General features: G+C 36.4%; 1 protein-coding gene across 1 annotated transcript; it reads left to right on the top strand.

Moving 5' to 3' along the window:
* Window positions 1-30: 30 nt before the first annotated feature.
* LOC111861638 lies at window positions 31-8,875 on the top strand. Its single transcript, XM_023846367.2, has 6 exons — window positions 31-379; window positions 577-762; window positions 872-980; window positions 1,073-1,126; window positions 1,210-1,341; window positions 6,321-8,875. Exons 1-6 carry the CDS (start codon window positions 280-282, stop codon window positions 7,078-7,080), a joined length of 1,341 nt encoding a protein of 446 aa, XP_023702135.1. The 5' UTR covers window positions 31-279; the 3' UTR covers window positions 7,081-8,875.
* The last annotated feature ends 13,296 nt before the right edge of the window (window positions 8,876-22,171 follow it).

Below are 22,171 nucleotides of genomic sequence, written 5' to 3'. Positions count from 1 at the left end.
GTTCACATTTCATTCACCTTTTCAGTCTCGGATTTTATCGACCACCCGAATTTAGCCGACCATATAGTTCGTCGCTACTGAAAAGTCAATATGACAATAATGTATCTTAATGCACTATATGAAAGATATTAAATTTAAAGATAAGCTTGACTATATTCTCAATTACACACAGAATTTAATATAATACTGAAGCTCAATGTAACTACCTTGGAACTTAATAAAACGGATGTTTTAAAGCTTAAGCTATGTTGACTGTAACTTGACTAGTTTTTCGTGGATATGGCCGTTTTCATGGTAAACATCTGTAAATTTAATGGATGTGGACTAACTTTTCCCAGTTTAGCAGACCTCATACAGCATATTGAGGATATTCATATAGGTAAATAAACGTATACTCTGGATTTATAACATCACTGCATGAAACACATCATCCCGAATAATTGTCATGAAAGGTTAGGCTAAGGTTGACATGCCCAACCTATTTCTGATACTGACCTGCCCGACTGTACTATAAGAAAGCAATTGCAGCAGCTAAAGAGAGTTTGTCCATTACAAAAGAAATTGCGTTCCTTTCAGATTATGACCCACGGGTCATTGAACAGAAAGAACTTCAACAGCCCGCTTGTCTTCCACTTAGTTATGTATTGAGATTCTTCAGTGATGCTACTAGGAAAGAGGGGCTTGATGCGAAGCGAAAACTTGCCCAAAATCAAGGAACCAAACCCACTTATGCTACCACTACACGGAGTAACACACCCACTGGTAATTTACAGTTTGAATCAGTGGCATTTGACAAGTTTGAAGTTAAAACAATATTCCAAACACGAAAAACATTGTGAGACGAGGATATTAATACATACATATTCTGTAGGTAGTGAAGCAGATGAAGATGAGCTGATGAGCGAGTCTGAAGACAGCAATGATTCTTGGACAACATCAGAAGAATTCAGCGCAGAATTCATATTAAGATATGGGGGCAGGTAAAATGGAAGACTACAAGCAATTGCCCTTCACAGTTCATCATCACAGTGCCAATTTAAATTCCTTTTTATGTTTTAACTTTTTTTTTCAGTGTCCCAGTAAAGAAAATGCCTGTTTATAATTCTAAGAAATCCCAACACCTTTGGTAAGTAGGTTTCAGTTCCAAGATATTATTTTTGCATGAGATTTAGTAGCGATTGCAATGACCATTGAATATTTATTTTTCAGGATGTTGAATCCATCGAATAATAACAATGTGGATAAACCATTTGCTTGCCCAGTTCCTGGTTGCAAAAAACGTTACAAGAATCCTAATGGAATCAAATATCATTCTAAGAATGGTCATAAGAAAGATGGAAAGTGAGTATTAAATAAGTATTCCCCCCCCTTTTTTTTTTGTGGAAGAAGTTGGTTTGTAGATTTTCTTGACCATTCTGTCAGTTGCATCAGTTACTTAATGATGATTTTGCCAAAGGGACCTGGATGTGGTGGTAAAGGGAAAAATTCTCTGTCCTATTTGGTAATCAAACTGTGGTCATCCAGTCTGCAGCCATTACTTTACTGACTGATCGGTCCCCACTAATTTTGTGTACTGTGTACTCAGTAGAGGCTTACAACTTAAATGTTTAATAATTATCACTGTTACTGATGAAAAACATATGGCTTGAGCATATTGTGGCATGTAGACCCATTGCTAGGCAACGACCATGAAATAAGCAGCTATACAACAGCCACTGCTGTTGCTAGGCAGTGGCTGAGTGTCAATCATGTGGGCATCCCAATAGATGTGAATGCAATAGAGGAATGGTGTTTCATATGCAATCTATGCCGAGTTGTTATAAGCAGGACAAGTCTAGAGTTTGATTAGTCGGTTGGTCAGTCAGTTAAGAGTTGCTGTAGCTGAGGCCAGGAACATTGCAGGAACCCAGAACAAGGGGAACATCTGCCATTGGATGCCGCTTCCAAGAAACAGCTAATGAAGTCAGAAGACTTTAAATTGTGTGCTGTAGTGAACTGTAAAATGTTTGAATTAGTGGAATGGTTCTAATTACTTGTAGTCATGGATTTGTAGGTGTCTGTTACATCTGATTACTGATCCAACCATGTCTATAGTCACTGATATGCATGACAATATATTTATATATGAGAAGCCATTCCCAGTGGATATGTTTTCATTACCGTGCAATGCTGGATGTTATAAAATGTCCTGAAATAAATGTACCTGAAGAGGGCTGTGGTTGTTTCTTAATGTTAACTTTTAACAATAATTGTTCAAATGTTATAGTGAGAACAGCCCTATGGAGGTTTCTTCGGAGGCATTTAGATATTAGTGCAGACTTTTTGAAAAACTTTAATATTATCTGAAGTATGAATGATAACATTTGAAGATAAATGCTGTTGTTAGGAAGAGTAAAACAGACATTGCACAGAGTGCCTTTCAGAAATGCTGTTGAGCCTTCATTGCAGACATTACAAGATCACAAAGACAAAAAATAACACTGTCCAGTGTGACTATTTAAGTTTTATCACTTGAAAACTCATCACCCTTACATGTTTACACCCCATTGTTGTTTAATCTTAAACAACAAAGTTTTTAAGAAACTTTAAAAATTTTAATACCAGGAAGGCTGCTGTGACTGTGAAAAGTTGAACATTGTGTACATTGTGTATTTCAGACATATGTGTATGTATATAATTTAACACCTATTGTAATAGTAGTTTCCGGAAAAAGTATTGATGCTCTCTGAGGATGATCCGTAGGGATCGAAACATATATGGGTGATGAGTTTAGTGATAAAACTTAAATAGTCACACTGGACGGTGTTATTTTTGACTTTGTAATTGTTAGTGTGATGGACCAGAATGAAAGAAACCAAATTCATTAAAAGATCACTTTCAGTACTGTATTGTGATAGTATTTTTGTATCTCTTTTTAATTTTTTGCATGAAAGTGTTTAAACCTTCATAACTAATCAAGCATATGAGGTAATTTTATAATTTTTTCATGCAGAGCTGAATAAATTATGATTTTAGTTGTTTACCTTATTAACTGAATATTCTGTCAATGCATTAGGAAGGAAACCAAATTAGGAGTGGAATCTGATAGCTTTGAAATGCCCATCCAAACACAAGTCTGCTTCAAATTCACTGCACCAATAAATTCTCTCTTTGTTTTATGTGTTTTGAGCATGTCACATGTCTCTTCTGTGGCTTTGCCTTTTTTTCCTGTGGCAGGAGTTCGCTCTAGGAAATGACATTCACACAGTCTCTTTGAGGTGGTTCAGTTCAAGGTTGGTCATATACAGGGCATGGACAAGAGACCTCGTATCAGAAAGAGCCTGTATTTCAGAGTCTGTACCATTATTGTTTGGCACAGCCCAATATATGATTATGGAATTATGGATAATTACATTGAGCGACCTTTTGAATAATTTTGTATACCACTTAGAACCTTCATTTTGCTCAAGCAATAGCTGTAGCATCTGGTCTCTGAGAAGAGTTGGTCTCATGTTCTTGTTTGCTTTATTTACTTTGGAGTGCATTTCATCTATGTGGTACATCAAAATCATAATAACTCTTGCCTTATCCTGCCAGATGTGTACTGCATTGCTCTCCCTGCTTGAGTCCATTATGAAGGGACAGTTTTCCTGTTGGTAAATTAAAGTGCCTACACAGTCTGTGCCTTTGGATCTCAAGAATCAGGCTAACTCTGGACAATAATAAAAAACTGACTATCGAGAGAGTGTGGCCATGATCAAGACAATGTTCCACAAAGTTTATAAAAATTGCTGATGTTTTGTTTGTGTCTTCATTCACATACTGATTTGTCAGTTCTTTTTTATGCCCTGTGTAAATAAGGAAACATTAAAGAAGCTCATGCTGGATTTATGGAACTATTGTTGGTTTCATTTACTATTAGTTGCAGTTGAGCTGTGTCAGAAATATTTACACTTACGCCTACAGTAGCTAAATCAGATATGTTGATCTGTGGACCGTGGATACCACAAAATGTTTTCTGTACTGCAGATAATGTGTTGATATATTGCCACACAAACTTCATTAACACTCTTGCCATTCATGTGCCTCATTAATTATGTTGCTGTGTGCACCGAAAGAGTCACTAATTGGGTGCAGTCATCATCAGTTTCATCATTATCACCTGAACTACACTATCCCATAACATCACTGTCCAAAACTTCATTTAAAATTTTACTAATTCCAAACTTCATAAGCACGTGGCTGGTTGAAGAAAGAAGATTGTAACTATTTAGAATAGCCAGATCTAACAGATGCAAGAAGAGTTTCTTTGACAATCTCCATGTGTAACAGCTGAATGTGTAGCTATTGGCCATCCTGTCTCCCTTGTCCATATAACCCATGTGATAATTATAATCTTTCACAATGTGTGGTGTTATAGCATTCCCTTTTTCATCACAGAACTTACCTTCTGCTGGCGGACTGAATATTGGTTGTTAAATGAACTTCTCTTTTGTCCTTCCATACCGCTGCCATCAAGTCAGTCCTTGAATGTCATCCTGTCTGTTTCATTTTCTTGTGTCCAGGGTCATGTGGCTTTTTCTATTTGATCTCAGAGCTCTGCAACATTTTTTTCTATCTGGGTGTTGAATAAGGCAAGAGGAGAGAAGAAATTGCCCATATACAATTCGTAACCTTGTCCTACTTTCCTAGTAAGTTCTATCACTGTAACATGTGTGGCTGTGAAGTCCTGGGCCTAATGCTGTTTGACCTTCCCCAGTCACACTTTCATGTCATGTGTGTAGCCAGTGGAGTCACATAATTTGTATATTTTTATGCTGAAATGTTTGTTTTCTTTTTAATGTACTGTTTGAAAGCCACTATTCTTTTGAAGAGACAATAACTTCGTTTGCTGCCAGATGTTCAGAAGGGTTGTCATATTTTGAAAATGTGTTATTCAGAATTACAAATACATCTTTATTTTCTACAGTGTATCATAGTTTTTGTCCAGCTTGTCAGTTTTGTTCCTGTTGTCTGAGAAGTGCAAAAAGTGAAGGATGTGTAGGAATCTGTCTCATTTGATCATGCTGCTGTAGAAAGATATGTAAAAGTGGTCCATTGTTGTCCAGTACTCTGTCAGCCGGTTTTGTATGCAGTGCCCCATTTGTATTGTTACAGCCATGAAGAGGAATATCTTGTATTCAGTCACATCAGATACTGGAGACAGCCCATCATCAGGTGTTTCTAAGTAATGGTGGTAGTGTCAGTTAGTCTCCAGCACCAGCAGGATAACTTCTGCAAAAAACAACACGAAACTGCCAAGTGGACTGGAGCTGTCATATATGTGTTGCAGGTTATTGTTCTTCTTTCCTCTGGGACCCCCTCTATAGTTGCATACTTTTCACTTCCCAGGGTGGGATAGCATCCACCATGAGCTTGCTTGCTGTTGTTGGTTTATTCTGTTCATCTTCTTCTCTGGAGACATCAAGTGGTGTGATGTTCCAGTAGTGTCAGCACTTGAACACTGTATAGCCACTCTGTGAGGGTGCTTGCACCTGTTGGAACAATGACTGATCTGTCCCAAGTTGTTCATAATCCTTTTCACAAAATCCTCATTGTCACTCTCCAGTGTAGCTTCAGGTATCTCATCAGGGTTTAGGAACCTAGCTTTCCTTTTTGGAAGCTTCGTCAGCTTGGTAGAACCCATGATTTGGAATTAATAAGAAAATTCTGTTTCTGTCTACCCTCATGCATTTATATATTTCACAGCTGATCATGATGTGAGAAATAAGCTAAGCTATTTTGAGCTTCTAAGTTGAGTTCATTCTGGGAATGAAACCCAACCCATTTGATAGAAACTGTTTTTACTGTCAGCTTGTAGCAAGGAAGGTCTTTGGCATATTTTTCAGAACCAAAATATGCCAAAGGAATTCAAACACGGTGGTGCAGAACAAGCCTGTCACATAGTGTGATACAGGAATGAAAAAATAGTTTGTAACAACTTATATCAATTCTTACAGTATCATTAATTCCTGACAAGGTAGAGTAAGGAAAACAAAATTATAATTCAATGAGTGATACATTTTATAATGTAAATAATAAAGTGCACTGCCCAGCACCATTCACCTTTTGTTACAAAAGTGATGCTGGTTTGCCTTTTTGTAATTTTCCAAAACATATCTTCAACCAGATGTGCTATAAAGGACCAAAATTCATTACAGATGACTTGAGCTAGTTGATCTCTACTTGAGCTGTGTTGTTTATGCTGTGAGAATGAGAATTTGTTAAACGGAGTGACGCATATCCATTTCGGATTTTTAAGTAAGCTTTCTTATTACGTGATATACCCATTTGTGTTGCAGGATTCGCAAAGGCTTTAAATGTCACTGTGGGAAGAGCTACAAAACATGTCAAGGCTTGAGGAACCACACTGCCACTCATCACAGTGGAGCCAGTCTTACAACTCTTACCACACAGAATGGAGAAGTACTTCAGATCCCTACTAGTCATGTAGCAGCATTGCAGCCTATCCGTGCAATTGCTCTCAAGCAGATATCTACTGCAAATCTTGGTGGTGCCATTGGTCTGCCTGTTAAAACTATTCAAGGCCTTGTTGTGGCCACAAAACCCAGCGAGAGTGGAAATGTCATGAAAGGCGAAACAGGCATTGAAGGAAATTTTGATACAATCACTTTTGCTAAAGGTTCTACCATCCAGGTGGCAGTCCCAACCTTAGTTCCACCGCCAGCTGTAGCTGGACTTGTTGTGAACAGTGCTTCTGCAACAATTACTGAAGCTGCTGCAACAGAGCAACAGACCTTAACTACTGCTCTAGGTGTTTTGACTCCTGCTACCTCACCACAGACCCCGCCGTCAGACTCTACTAAGTCCACTGCGGCATCACTTACCCAAACCACTCCTGTCAATGTTAATGTATCTTCTTCTAATCTTCCAGGAATGCCAGCCACTCCTACCTCTTCTGTTGGCATGCAATTAGAATTCTGTCCTGGCACAATGGTCTCATCTTCATCACCAGCAGTTGGTACTCAGACCTTACTTACACCAAATTCTTTGATCTCAAACGCTGAAGCGACTGTTGCCACTCAAGCAACTTCTCTGTAACAGTTCACAAAGTTACAAATATAAGCTTCTTTATTCTGCCCAGCTTCTTTCCATGTAGCTCAAGGAAAAGCCTGCAGTTGGTGTTGTCATTGCAGTTAAATAACCAGACTGATTCAGTAGGAAATATATCATTATCCTTTAGTGAATTTTGCCACCTTCAAAGTACTTGCATTTTGACTTGATACATGTGATAAAATATCTGTCATGTCTGGAAACACTACTAGTCCTTTTAATACTTTTGTCTCATTGCTCTGAATGTTTTAAAGCGTTCAGGAAGATTTATTTCATTTCACAAACATGAAAAGGTCATATGGGATCAAGCCAGGCAAGTGCTACGCCAGTGTCTGTTTTCTGTCTGTAAACTGCTTTCCTGAAAGTGCTGTGTGGGAAAGTGCAAGCTTATGATGCAGAATCCACTTATCCAAAGACTTGATATTTTTTTAAAAATGCATTGCCATAAATATTCTCAAACTTGAAGGTAGAGTGCTTAATGGACTCCCTTTGAGGAACAAATTAAATTCATAAGGGATAATTCCTTCCATATCAACAAAAGCAGATGAATGCGGTTTTGACTTTTGATTTTGGCATCCAGACTTTTTTGTGTTGTAGAATCTGGATTTTTCCATTTTAGAAAAGTTCTGTCATATTTTTGCAGTATACCAACAAAACGTTTGTTGCAACAGCAAACAAACTAATCCCAACAATTGTTCAGCACAAGATTGTCTAGTGACACAGTGAAACACAGCTCACTGATGTTGCATAAAAACATCAAACCAGTGGTTAGTTGCCACATCTTGTATGATGATTAACTGAACAGAAGGTAAATTGAAACTCTTGTGGAAAGGAACTTAAAAGATATTGTAGTACATAGTACATAATAGCAAGAGTTAAGCACCATAGTTAATTATTACTAACTATAAACACCTATTCTATTTTAAAGTCAAAATTCCTTGGTTTAAAATCCTCAGGGCTTGATGTCAGATAAAATATTATCTGAAGAATGGATCATACAGAATTGGAACCCAAAATACTGACATCAAGCTTTGAATTCCTGGAAGCATATATTATGATAAGAATTAGATAAAACACGGTAGTTAACAGAAAAGTCCTTGTATCCTTGAGAAATAATCACAGTCCAGGAACACATTACAGTTTATTTGCAAATTGACATATGCTGAAACAGTTATATTATAGCTTGGGGGTTAAATGCTACTAGAGTAACAGATTATAAATATTATTGCAAGAAGTACTCAGTAGCCCTTTGTTGAGGTCTGCAGCCTGAATAAAATTCTATCTCTATTTCTCAAAAAGTGAGTTCTCTACATCTCTGTTCTAATATATGCCAAAATTCTCATTTCTCCTGTCATTACCACTTTGCTCATCTTATGTTTGTTTTCAAATTAAAAATACAAATCTGTACTTTATTTATTATCCTATGGTGCTGACTCATGTCATGTTTATATTATGATCATATTTAAAGCTCCCTGAATTGTAACTGCGAAAGCAAGATATAATGTTTATGAGTGAATCTGCACAATTCATTTTGTACATAAGCGCCAAATGTGTTTCCCAAGCAATGTCTTTCTACAGTTATCAGCACAATTCATAATGGAGAATGCCACCTTCCGGGATACGACATTCTTCATAGTCACCACTGTGAAAACCTGAAATCCTGCAGTTCATATTTGAGTTTGTGTGATAAGTTTCTTAACCGTTCAGCATGGTTTGACGTGTATGTTTCGTCAAGGTATTTAAATCGTCTGCGGGGGTTCGACGTCAATGTTTCGTCCAGCTGCACACCTATGTTATAACGCCCATAATAATTGATGGTTTTGCTGTAGATTGTTAGATTTTTCGCTGGCCTGTTGTCAGGAGAACTATATTTAATGAGACACGAGTTTAAGAGCGCTAAGTCATCGTTACATATGCCTGTCTTGCAGCAAATTCCTGTTGCTTCTGGTAGAAGTTTCCTCCTTCAAACTGTTATGAATGGTGTGTTTTCTTTCCTATGAAGTTATAAACAGCAGAGACGTGATATGTGCTGTGTTTATAATATCATATTGCCCTGAGCTGGCCACACTAACACACTCTATTGGAATTCTTAGAAGAGGGATGTCCAAATTTTATTCTTGCAAGATCGATTGATTTCGCACAGTACATGGCAGCCAGTTCTTAGAAAAACGCCACAAATTAAGGCAGAACACTGTGGTCACCCCCTGTGACGATACGGGTGTGTGTGGGGGAGGGAAAAGAACTCATTCCTTCATGTATTATCGCTCCAGTTGACTCCATTTTATCGTACTGACCTTGGTGGTCGTTTCGAGGGATGACCATAAATATTTTTTTGAGCCAGCTAAGCTCTGCTTTCGTTCACTACATACCAGCCAGTTCTTAGAATAACTTCATGAATTCTGTGGTCACCCCTACGACGTCTTATGCCGCCAAAATGGATGGAAAATGAAACGCAGAAGCACCAACACTTGTTATGATAACATAAAGGTTGAATTTACTGCAGCTAATCTGGCTAGCGATACGACTCACGGAGAGACATTTCTTCTTATATTCCCCCCACGGGGAAGAAGGCAAGGCCGCACAGAAGATGTTTGGTTTACGGAAAAAAGAGCCAAATGAGAGATACGCAGTACTGGTGTGGTGAATGTGAGACACCGCTGTGTATAGTAGAATGCTTCAATGCGTACCATACTCCGCTCAAATTCTGAACCACCTGCTTCCTTTGCTGAGATACCGGGCACTCATATTATAAGGCAAGGTTATAAAACCATCTTTTAAGATCATTTTAGTGAAAGTTTCATGCTTCAAGGCGTACGATACACTGCTCAAATTCTAAACCAACTGCTTCCATTGCCGAGATACCGGGCGCTCATATTATAAGGCAAGGTTATAAAACCACCTTTTAAGATCATTTTAGTGAAAGTTTCATGTTCCTATCTCATATAATTTAAGAACAATGATGAATAAATCATTTTCGAGCAAAATTTAAATGGACAGCTGAATATATTACCGCCGGAGAGACACGGCAGCGGAATTTAAATGACCGCGCAAAAGGGTTAATGAATAGTTACTAACAGCAAGATGTTATGGCAGAGCTTATGTTTGGAATTGCAATAATAATGCAACATTGGCAAGAAGATAACCAATGAAACATATGTGGAAAGGTTAAATATATAAAATTGAAGGAAGTAAGGGAAGACATGTGAATGACAGATTTATTGGAATAAGGAGATTATTATGGAGAGAGTAGAATTTTATCCATATTTTATACTTTGGTAGTAGAAGCAAGAATTCTCAGATGCATTTTTGGAGCAGTGCAGGATAAAGGTACATGGAGGAAGAGATATAACCACAAATTGTATAAGTAGTTTAATGAGCCAGATATTACTCAATATATAAAAAGAAACAGATTAAGCTGAGGTGGATATATTATATATATGGAAAATAGTAGGACAGTCAAGAAGGTGTTTGATACCAGACCTGAAAGGACTAGGAGAATTGAAAGGTTCAAACTGAGATGGGAGGATGATGTGATTCAGGTTATCAGGGCCCAGGGAGTGAAGAATTGAAGTAGTGTGGCTATAAATATATAAAACTGGCTGAACCTTCTGAAGAAGGCCGAGGTCACACAGGACTGTCGAGCTAATGATGACGAGTAGAAGAAAGAATGAGGAAAAAAACAAGAGTAAGAAGATATTGTCTTCTGGGATGTGACATTGTGGTACAGATTTACCAGCATTTCAAAGGAATGCATTTCCTCCGGTTCAGGCTTGAAGAACAAGCCAAGCAGGCAGCTTGCTGAAGTTACTCAAAAGTTCCTCAGAAATGTCAGTAAACTTATACTGGGCTGCATGGCATCATATCTCAGAAGACAGTACTCTTCAGTGCCCACTATGAGAACTTCAAATCTAACATACTAATAATTTACTGACCCTTTTAATTTGTTTTGCCAGATAACTATCAGTGTTAACAAAATTACATTTTGTGCATTTGCATTATGCTGGTTCTTTGTTCTGACTCCCACATCTTTACTTATTACTATATCCAAGGACTGAATGAATTTGGGAGTGTCAATATAAAAATACAATTTGTCCTTATTTCTGATGATATACAGCAGAAAATATAAATTACAATTTTGTACAAATGATATTTTATTTAACAGAAGAATGCTGAAGTTTGTTAATAATTATTGTAGTTAGTGTACTTAAGTTCCAATAGTTTATATGTTGTTAGAAAAATTATATCTTAGTGTTATATTGTGTGTGTGAAATTTGTTTTATTCAGTCACCACAATAGGTAGCATAGGCATGCCATACATCCGTCTTTTCTTACTGTTTTGGCTTATTGAGCCATCATCAGGTATGATTTTTACATTCACCTGTATTTGTCTGCTAGTATTCCTACATTGGCAAGTGTTTACATATTGGAATACTGTGTGTTTAGTGGTATCTAGTGCCATTATATCTAAAAAGGTATGTTCGCCTTTAAGATTAAATATTAATTGTTAAAATGTTAAATCATTAAAATAAAATGTATATAAAATTTTCTTATGTTTTGTCTGGATGCAGCAGTTGTGTGTAGATGTGCCTCTCCTACTGATGTATTTCTTTGGGGTTCTTCCTGGTCTGGAATGTGAACATGCTTTTATGAGAATATACATGTGTGTTTGTTTATATGTTGGGGAAAGCTATGTTTTTTCTTACCTTGTATTGATGGTATGTGTTTTGTTGGCTTGCAGGTATATGATTGCATTTTCTTCTTGTTCCTGTTCCTGAAAATATATGTTTTCTTTAATATATAAGTGCATGATTTGGGAGTTATGTATTGAAATTTGGTATTAGAATTGTTTCTTACCTTGTATTTGGAAGAAATGTTGTGTCTTGTATGTGGTGGTTGTGAGACTGGTGTTAAGATGTCTGGGAGTCCATGTGTTTTATAGTGTATGTAAGGTCATGCCATCTGGTGGGATGTTTACTTGTTAATATGATGTTTGTATAGGGTATCAGTTATTGGATTTTGAAGGTCAAATGTGTGGTTTGTCTATAATACCTATTGTGGTGACAGACTAAAATAGACAAATTTATATGTTGTTTTTGCAACTAGTATTCAAAGAAAGAAAAACTTTATTATGCTGTCAAATGAAAAATTATTCACTTCTTACTGTGAAGACATATAGTAAGTGTTGAAAAATGTTGCATTATGCAAGAAGGAATGTTTTTTTCATATATACTGGCATAAGACCAGACAAAGTTATACTTGTGTAATTGTTGATGGTTTCACACAATTTTCTGTACATTCTTGTAATTGGAAGTCTAGTCTATAACTTGAAGTAACTTACTGATATGTAGAGGGCATGCAGTAGTGCAGGTGATTGAGGCCCTATGCTGTAAGCCAGAAGGTTGTGGGTTTGATTCTCAATTGACCTAATCCTTCCAGCTGCATTATGGCCCTGGGGTCAACTCAGCCCTTAAAAGAAATAAGTACCAGAAATCTTCCTGGGGTGAAAGGCAGCCAGCGCATAAGGCTGATTATCTTACTGAAATCTGTGAACTGACTGTCTAGAAAATGTGTGAGCCTCATTGTCTCACAACCCTATGGGCCTCCACAGCTTGTTGAGGAGGCAGCTTTACCTTACCTCTTACTGTTATGTAACACCTATTAGAAGGTAACATTTTGTGTTAAATTTAGAGATGGTCAGACCCTACAATGATGCAATTATGAAAGGAAAATAGCTGGCCTGAATTTAAATACATGCAAAAAACAATATTGAATATAATGAAAACAAAAATTACTAAAGAAAATGTCTCATTAGGGTTCACTATGAATGATCCACTTATATCCATCAATCAGTACTGATATTATGTACAGACTATAATAATCCATTTTTTCATATTACCAACACTAACAAGATTGTGAGGTGGGAACAAACTAGCACAATTCAGTTAAAATAAAAATTTATGTATGGTGATATATGGAAAATGCACAACTTTCATTGAGGTAACCATGAAAAGTATTTTGAACTGATGAACTGTTGAACCTTGATATTTTATGATTATGAAAGGACATGTATAAATTATGAATGAAGCTTATATCTTGTTCTGTGCTATAGTGAATGTAGTTATAAAATCCTGGGAAGTGGTGTGCAAGTCCAGATGTGTCGGCACAATGCTTATGTATTAAACAGTTTGTCATATAAGAGACAGTTTGTGGTATAGAACTAAACTGTATCAAGTAAATGTTAGAGGAATCATACTTTGAATGTACAGTGCCCAGTCCTTGAGAACTGTAAAAGCACAAAATTAATGGCTAGTGACAATATGTGTAATATATATGCAATTTATCATATGTAAATTGTGATCAGCTGGTGTTTGGCCATCTCTCTATGTTGTATCATTAATATGTATGTATTTAAAACTTTGTCAGGTTTAGTAATTTTCGGTATTTGTGAAGTCAGTGGAAACATAGGCAATGGCAGCTTTAATTGTATAAATTGTAGGTGTCTTTTTCACTGTCTTGATATTTTGATTCAGTTTCAAACTGTAATAATGATCATTTTTGTGTCTGACTGCATTATTAAGTGCATCAAAATTATAACTCTAAGATTAACTCTACTTTATGGAATTGACATATGTATTATGTTTTGATTTTTCTTTTTATAAATATGTTGTGTTGATCTTCAATATGTTCATGATATTACATGTACCATTTTCTGGCTACATAATACAGAACAGAAGAAGAGAAACACACCTCCATCTCCACCACATAATGACATTCAAAACAATAACTTCAAACAAGGGCACTGAGCAGTCTGTTCAAATAGTGCATAATTTTCATAACATTGAAATACTTGGTATTTGCATTAAAAATGAGGAAGTCTTGATCTGTACTTCAGACTAACTGACCATGATCTCTGGTCTGTAAGTGAAATGTTCTCTATACAAAGGAGGTGATGATGTATGATATGATGATAAATGAATACATATGTTATGGGGGAATTCTAAACAGCATCAGGGTTGTAGCAATAACTCAAGTTTTCTTAAGTCATTAATAACTGAACATAATGGTCACTATTTTGTAAAGGAGAGGCTGTAGACATTTGTAGACATGTTCCGTAAGCTCTGGAGGTAAATGCTGACATTGGCAAACCATTTACCACCTTTGAAAACCAATGGTTTAATCTGGCTTTTATCAAATCAAATTTATTTGCCATTTTTACATGCAATTCTTTTTCTAGAATACTGCAAGATCATATTGTGACACCTACTTTCGTAATGTTCAGATGCCCCTTTCTCCGAAATAAGCCAATCTGCATTTCATGTCACACAATGGGCAGATGTACATAGCTGGAAACAAAAATGTCTATATGGGACAAACAGTGTCCTGCACATTAAAAGAGTTGATGCCATAATGAAAACAAAGCACGTGACGTAAAAGGTTTTGCAGAGACTGTGTCAAAACTTGTGGCTAGGAAGACCACATATTTTTTGTGTGCAAATCGTAGTCAATACAGATAACAGCAATGCTGTATAGCATTCTACCTTAAACATGATGGTGACTGTATTTCTGGAGGATTCTTTCCACAGTATTAGATGTTTTTTCCAGGAATGTTTCACACACTCATTCAAAACTGGAAAACAGTTCTAACTTAAAGAGTCCATTTAATATGTGAAATGGAAGTTAGGAAATATGTTGCTAGGATACAGTATGAAGACAGTGGAAGTATTTTCAGACAATTTATAAAGGAAGGGGGGGGGGAGATCAAATGTTTACATATACTAGTCATGTAAGAGCTTTCATAAAGCATAAGCAGCAAAATTTGACAATGTAAATATTGTATATTGTGTATATAAATGTACGATTCATAACATTGCTCATATATAAAGCACATGATTCAAATTGTTTGAGAGCTTGCAATGATCTGTTTGTTGGAACATTAATGTACATAACTGTATATGTACACTTATGCTTGGTAGAGAATATACTCGTACATTTGTTGTGACAGGAAATGGAAACAAGAGTCTTCAAAAGTGGGACTAACATTTGTGCAATTTTTGTATCTGTGATAGTGTTGTTTGTTACTGTTTTCATAGCCTTTTCAAAATAAGCAGTATAAGTAATTAACACTGTTATTTATTTATATTAGATGATACATTTCTATACTTTATATATGTAATTAGGGCCAGTACTTTTAAGATGAGCTTTCATATTTACATTTCGAAGTTTAATAAAATGGGATTCTTTTCAAGAGCATGCGTGTTATGAAATGTGATTATCAGTATATTGCTTTCAGGAGGTATTTTGTTTATCATTATGACAGCCATACATTAGTTTTTATATTATATGAGAAGCAGGATGAACATGGCTGTAAGCATATCGTGACATTACATTTAAATTCATCAGACCAAACAAACTGATGTAATGGTAATGCTCTAGATTTGTGTTTAGGAAGTGCTGAGTTTGTATCCTGGCCAGGACACCAGCAATCCTGAGATTATTATGTTTTCCTCAGTCCCTCTAAGCAAAATAGTACTTCAGTTAGGCCATGACTGCTTCTTCCAAATCTTTTCCAATTCATTATTTACCCGTTGTCAATCTATTAAATACTTTATATACTAGTTATTAATGGTGCCATAAAAATGAATCAACTGTCTATGTAGCTGGCCACTTTCTCCAAAAGGCAAGTTTTCAACTATGATTTTGAATATACGATGAAATATTAATATTTCAGTGAGAATTCTTATAAATGTCTGAACTGTTTTCTACTCATACCATAATGTGTGTCATCTGCTGTTTCTATTACATACTCTACAAGAATAAATTCTAGCTCATGTATTACAATGTGGCAAATGGATATAAAACCCTGGAAGTTGTATGAAATTTGACTGGAAATTTTTAATTCTACTCTGGTTTCTGGGAGGAAAATCTTCCCACTGCACTAACCACTCATGCCCTTCGGTTAGCTACCACTTCACAGTTACACTGTTGCTGAAATTGACATTATTGTATGACTGATACAGAAGGTGTTGTACCACCACGTCAAAAAAGCTTGTTCACATTCAGGAAAGAAGTGTTTATTTTAAAATATCATATTGTGATGAGGAGGAAACAAATGGGCCTTTTTGGTTTCCACAGAATTAAGAGACAATGAAAGCCACAAATATGACAGGTGAGTCTATAAATGAGTGTGATATGCTTGTAATTAATATTTCTTTGGTCTGGTAAGGAATGTATCTGCATGACACTCATGATTTGCAATACGTGTCTTCATTTATGAAGATCAGGATATCTGATACAGTGCAAGAGAGCCTTCCAACACTAGGAAAGAACATGCTAAAATTTTGTGGACACATGTATAATTAGATAATATGTACTCAGTTTTATGCTTAGAAGAACCAAAATCTGAAAATGCTACTTGCTGCATGAAAAGCATTATTAATTTTCAAAGCATGAAAGGAAAGCTATAAAAAGTGACTGAACAGACTGTATTTCATTTGAAAAAATATAAGAATTGAAGGTCCATGACAAGAGTGATATTGTAGCATGGAGGGACCATCATGAAATACTGTTCAAAAGGATGTCCTGTAGAGTACTTGGATGAAATCTGAACACATCCATACTATGCAATATGGAAGTGTTGGCAACGTGATTATTTAAGCATAGTCACAACATATGGCAGTCCAAGGGAGAGGCTCATTTATCACAAGTGTGTAATTACTATTCAGAGCAAAGGGTATAGTGGTTATTTACCACTACAATATGAAACCTGTGAATTTCTAAAAGCGGTTTGAATGGGAAACTGAAAACTTACCCACCAACTTTGTTGTGGTAATGGCAATGCACTTTACCATCCTCTGCATGAAAATATACTTCCAGTGCCTTCAAGAGAGAGATTAAAATACAGGACTGGCTAAGGCATCATAACATCCCTCTTGAATATATGACAGATTTATTGGAAATTTAGTAATGAGAACAGGCCTGAGCCATGCATTAACACAAGAGGCTTCTTTGTTTGTAAACAGGGAAATAGCAGAATTAATGTCAGTGGGCAGTAAGCTTTGAAAATGACCATATGAATGATGAAATGGCTGAAAAAGAAACACACAAAATCAATACAAATCCCTGAATGATAGCAGCAGCACCAAGGCAAATACATACATACATACATCAGTGTTTCAGAGTATTCATAAGTGTGCAACTGGCACTGAATATAAAACTTGTCAAACAACAGTCACAAGACAATCACAGATAAAATCGCAGAAACATTAATTCTACCAGAGTTAAAATCTAAACTGAATACCTCAAATAAATAATACAATGTTACACATACGATTATACCAATAAGATAATTAGCAATACGTAATAATTCTCCTTCCTTAACTTACACTTACACTTAATGTCTATATTAATGCCTACTGTGGGACATCCATCAGTCAGCATGCACTCCCCTTCTATTCCTTAGCTGTTGATCCCGACAGAAGAGCAAAAATTCATCAACGGAATATGACGGATTATGTATTCGGACATCTCTTATTTCATTTATGAACTGTTTTTTATCATGTACTAAGTTAGATAAATATCCGGGCAGACTGTTAAATATTTTTATACTCATGCAATGGACCCCTTTCTGCCTCATTGCGAGATGTGATTGTAGGACATGTAAATTTCTTTCGTGTCTTGTTGGTGTCTCATAAATTGAATAATTAAATGTAAAATACTCCCAAGTTATTTATCATAAAAGTCATCAGAGATAAAATATATTTAGACACCAGTGTTAATATATTTAACTTTATAAATGCTGGCCTACATGACTCTCTATGTTTCATTCCCATTATTATTGTACTCGTAATAGTTTTCTTTTGTAAGAGAAAGATCTTCTTGGCCTCTGACGAATTACCCCAAAAAACTATTCCATATCTCATGAGTGAATGAAAGTATGCATGAGATATCATTTTAAGTGTTGTAACATTACTGTATGAATCAGATACTAATAATTTGTCTAATATATTTTCTTTGATAAACTGATTTCAGTTTGTACTCTATGACAGAAACATACATCTCAATATTTGTTTTTTTCTGGTAAACAGTATTTGGTAAAATTATATATTATGAATCTCTTGTGTGCATAATGCTACCATGTAAATGTAAGCACAATTATCTTGCAGTGCTTAGTAAAAAAATCCAATGTGGGCATGATTCAGCAACTCATTTTTCACTAGCAGTACTCTCTGTCCCTTAATTTAACGTAAGTTACACATAAATTTGTATGGTTGCTTCACAGGCTATTTAACAATGTTATATAGCATCAAGTGAGATGACTGGATGACTTTATACAATGAAGTGAAAAGGGCTGGGGAAAAGTTGTAGTGGTCTCTTTTGAAGTACTATTCTGGCACTTGCTTCAAGAAACTGAAGAAAACCACAGACTACTTCATTTAGGGTAACTAATATCTGAACAAAGATCATGATTTGTGGGATATAATTCAGGTACATTACTTCCTGAGTTTACATGCTCAGTCCAATATTAGATTGGAGGATTCTCACTGATGTGTGAAGGAACAAATGGTGATGGTCCTCATGATCCTCAAACATGAATGAAGAAACCCACACAGGATAGCTAGTCTCAAGTCCTAAATACCAAGCAAAATGTCACAGAATTTGCACTGGAGTTGGTGTATTTCGGTTATAAAAATATAAATCTGAATATACTAGGTTAAAGACATCGTGTATTTATCTGAAAAGTACTGGCTCACGAAATATTTTTTTTTATTTATTTAAATTTTAGCAATCACAATATTACATAATTCTATAAGCTAAAGTGCTGATTACTCATTAGATATAATAATGACTAGTGGCATGAACAGGTTGATATCCAGCGAAATCACCTGTATAATCTATAATTAGTATCTATACATTAACTTAAAGAGTAGTTCACTTGGCCACAGTTTTTTGAGTCTTTTGTTGCTTACTGGTTCCAGGAGTTGTTCCATGAGCTGATTGGGGTGGTTTTCTATGGTGTTATGATGTGTGATGGCTTTCTTGTGTATTGCTTCCTGAAGATCTGTATGTAATGTATGATTTGTTACGTACCAGGGAGCATTAACAATTTGACGGAGTATCTTGGNCCCTGTCCTGGCAGGCCCTTTAAACCTTATGTCGCTAAAATGCATGTAGTTACTTTTTCCTAAACAACTTCAACAAAAATTGGTTTTTAAAAACGAAATTATCAGGAACTAATTAAAATACAATATTTTATGCAATAAATGCCTTTCCATACCTCTTTATTAGTTTTTCTTCGTGCGATAAACATTAAAACATGAAAGTTTGCAGAGAGCCACACCACAGCCTTCACACATGATACTTGTTTCTTTTCTAACCTTGTGCTTAGCACTCACGCGACATTTTCTCAGGGCACCATTCTTTTTATTGTTACTGGGAGGAACATGGACCATTTTGTGAATTTTCAAGCCACACTCTAGACGATTTGCTTTCTCTTTCACTGGTGGTCTTTTCAAGGTCGAGGGCAGAGGCGTGACTGCACTCTAGTCTGACCCAATAGATTCGTCATCCACTTCATTCCTTGACTNTCTGCGAATGTCCCTATTAGGACATTTTGTGCCAACGGTAGAGATGACGTGTACAGGACATACAGCAGTGGTCCAAGGATGCTGCCTTGTGGTAGTCCTGCACCGATAGGAAAGTAGTCAGATTTCTCTTCATTTACTTTGGTTTGAAAGGTTCTCCTACTCCGGTGGAAATACATGTTTGATTTTGTAGATAAGTCCAGGGTGCCAGACCTTGTCGAAAGCCTGACTGATGTCGAGGAATACTCCACTGCAGTATTGCTTGTGTTCAAACGTTTTGTTTATGGCTTGTATAATTCTGTGAACTTGTTGCATGGTGGAGTGTTTCTGGCGAAACCCAAACTGGTGGTCAGGTATCCAGTTTTTTGGAGGCAAATCTGCGTTTATTCTGCGAAGTAACAGTCTTTCAAGTAGTTTTGACGTTACTGGCAGTAAACTGATAGGTCTGTACGAGGAGACATCTGTCGGGTCTTTTCCAGGTTTACCGGTCATGATGATTTGTGCCTTTTTGAGACATTTTGGCCAGTATCCTAGTCGTAGAATAGCGTTGTATATGTAGGTTAGCATCACTGTCCCTTTTCTAGGCAATTCTTTCATCATTTTGGCCGTTACCAGATCAAATCCAGGCGACTTTTTTGGATTTAGGAGCTTAACTCTTTGACTGGCGCGAAGGGTATTTAAATCCCACCCCTGTCCTGGCAGGCCCTTTAAACCTTATGTCGCTAAAATGCATGTTGTTACTTTTTCCTAAACAACTTCAACAAAAATTGGTTTTTAAAAACGAAATTTTTAGGAACTAATTAAAATACAATATTTTATGCAATAAATGCCTTTCCATACTTCTTTATTAGTTTTTCTTCGTGTGATAAACATTGAAACATGAAAGTTTGCAGAGAGCCACACCACAGCCTGCACACATGATACTTGTTTCTTTTCTAACCTTGTAATTAGCACTCACGCGACACTTTCTCAGGGCACCATTCTTCTTATTGTTACTGTTAGGAACATGGACCATTTTGTGAATTTTCAAGCCACACTCTAGACGATTTGCTTTCTCTTTCACTGGTGGTCTTTTCAAGGTCGAGGGCAGAGGCGTGACTGCACTCTAGTCTGACCCAATAAAATCGTCATCCACTTCATTCCTTGACTTTTCTCCCTCTCCACACTGTTTGTGTGGTTTAGTCATTTTTCTACACAGTCCAATATAAAATCTTTGAATCTGTAATTTCTCTCTTCTTGTATTTTTCGTTTGTTGTGTTCTTTTTGAATAGAATGAAACTATTCAACCGCAAAGACGTGTTTTGTCCAAACCATGGGTGTGAAATATGGGCCTAGTGGACAAATATTCTTCAATTTCAGGGCGTTTGTCGATTCCTGTCATGAACACAATTCCTAAGTATGTCCAGATTTCATCTGATGTGACATAATTGTAATTGTGTTTTCGAGAGTGAGGAGCTAACTCATGTGCGTTGAAGGGCTGGTGAGCATAGCGATTGGTTTCAGTTGTGATGTGATTTACCAAGTCGTCATCCAGAAAAAATTTTAATCCATTTAAAGGGATGCATTTTAAGTGTTATATCAATTTTGATCCCGAAACTATTAGCAAATGGAAGTATTGGGGGTACAAAGTCTCCGTACGTTCATGAGATGGGCGTGTCAGGCACCGCACTCGTGGTAGGAAAATGTCCATGATTACTGTCTTGTGGATCATTGCCTATCACAGTATTATTGTCACTATCAACTTAATCCAATTCAGGAATCATTATTTCATCGCCACTATCATCATCAGAAAAAATCTCGTTCACAACATTTTCCAGCTGGTCTGTAGGAAAACGAAGACACTTGCTGCAAGAAGCTATAGTGAAACTGAATGAATGTGAAATATTTTCTGACATTTACCTTTTCAGAGGGTTCTGACAGTAATATAGACCCCCACAAAGTTTACAAGGGTTCTTTACAAACATGCACAAAAACTATCATAAATATGTCTTTGGTTGATGACTGCCAAGAGAGCAAAGAAGGGACGAGATGGTCAAAGCGTTAAAACACGCCAACGCCAGGGAACGGCTGGCATCGTCCGGGCGATAAAACACGCCCGCGCCAGTCAAAGAGTTAATTTCATCAGCTATTTCTTTTTGTGTGAATGCTTTGATGGTTGTATGTGTTATAGGTGGGCTTAATAGACTTTTTTCTGTTTCTTGGTCGATTACTGTATCTGTTGGTTGGAATATGGAAGCCAAGTGTTCTGCCAAAAGTTTAGCTTTCTCAGCGTCACTTTTTGCCCATGGTTCATTGGTATATTTTCTTATTGGTGGTGTTGGAGTTTTAGGTTTTTTTGAGTTCTTGATTGGTTTCTGTATCAAATTGTCTGTTCTACTTAGTTTCGTTATGTATTGCTCAAATTCTTTGCTCCTGACTTTTTTGAGCTTGTTTTTTAATTTGACTTGTGTGGTTGTAAGCCCATTTATCAGCTGGTGTGTGGGTTCGTTGCCATCTTG

This window comes from Cryptotermes secundus, unplaced genomic scaffold (genome assembly GCF_002891405.2).
Source record: "Cryptotermes secundus unplaced genomic scaffold, Csec_1.0 scaffold43, whole genome shotgun sequence".
Taxonomy (NCBI): Eukaryota; Metazoa; Arthropoda; class Insecta; order Blattodea; family Kalotermitidae; genus Cryptotermes; species Cryptotermes secundus.
Note: the sequence above shows the minus strand (reverse complement) of the source record. Positions and strands in the feature narration are given on the sequence as shown.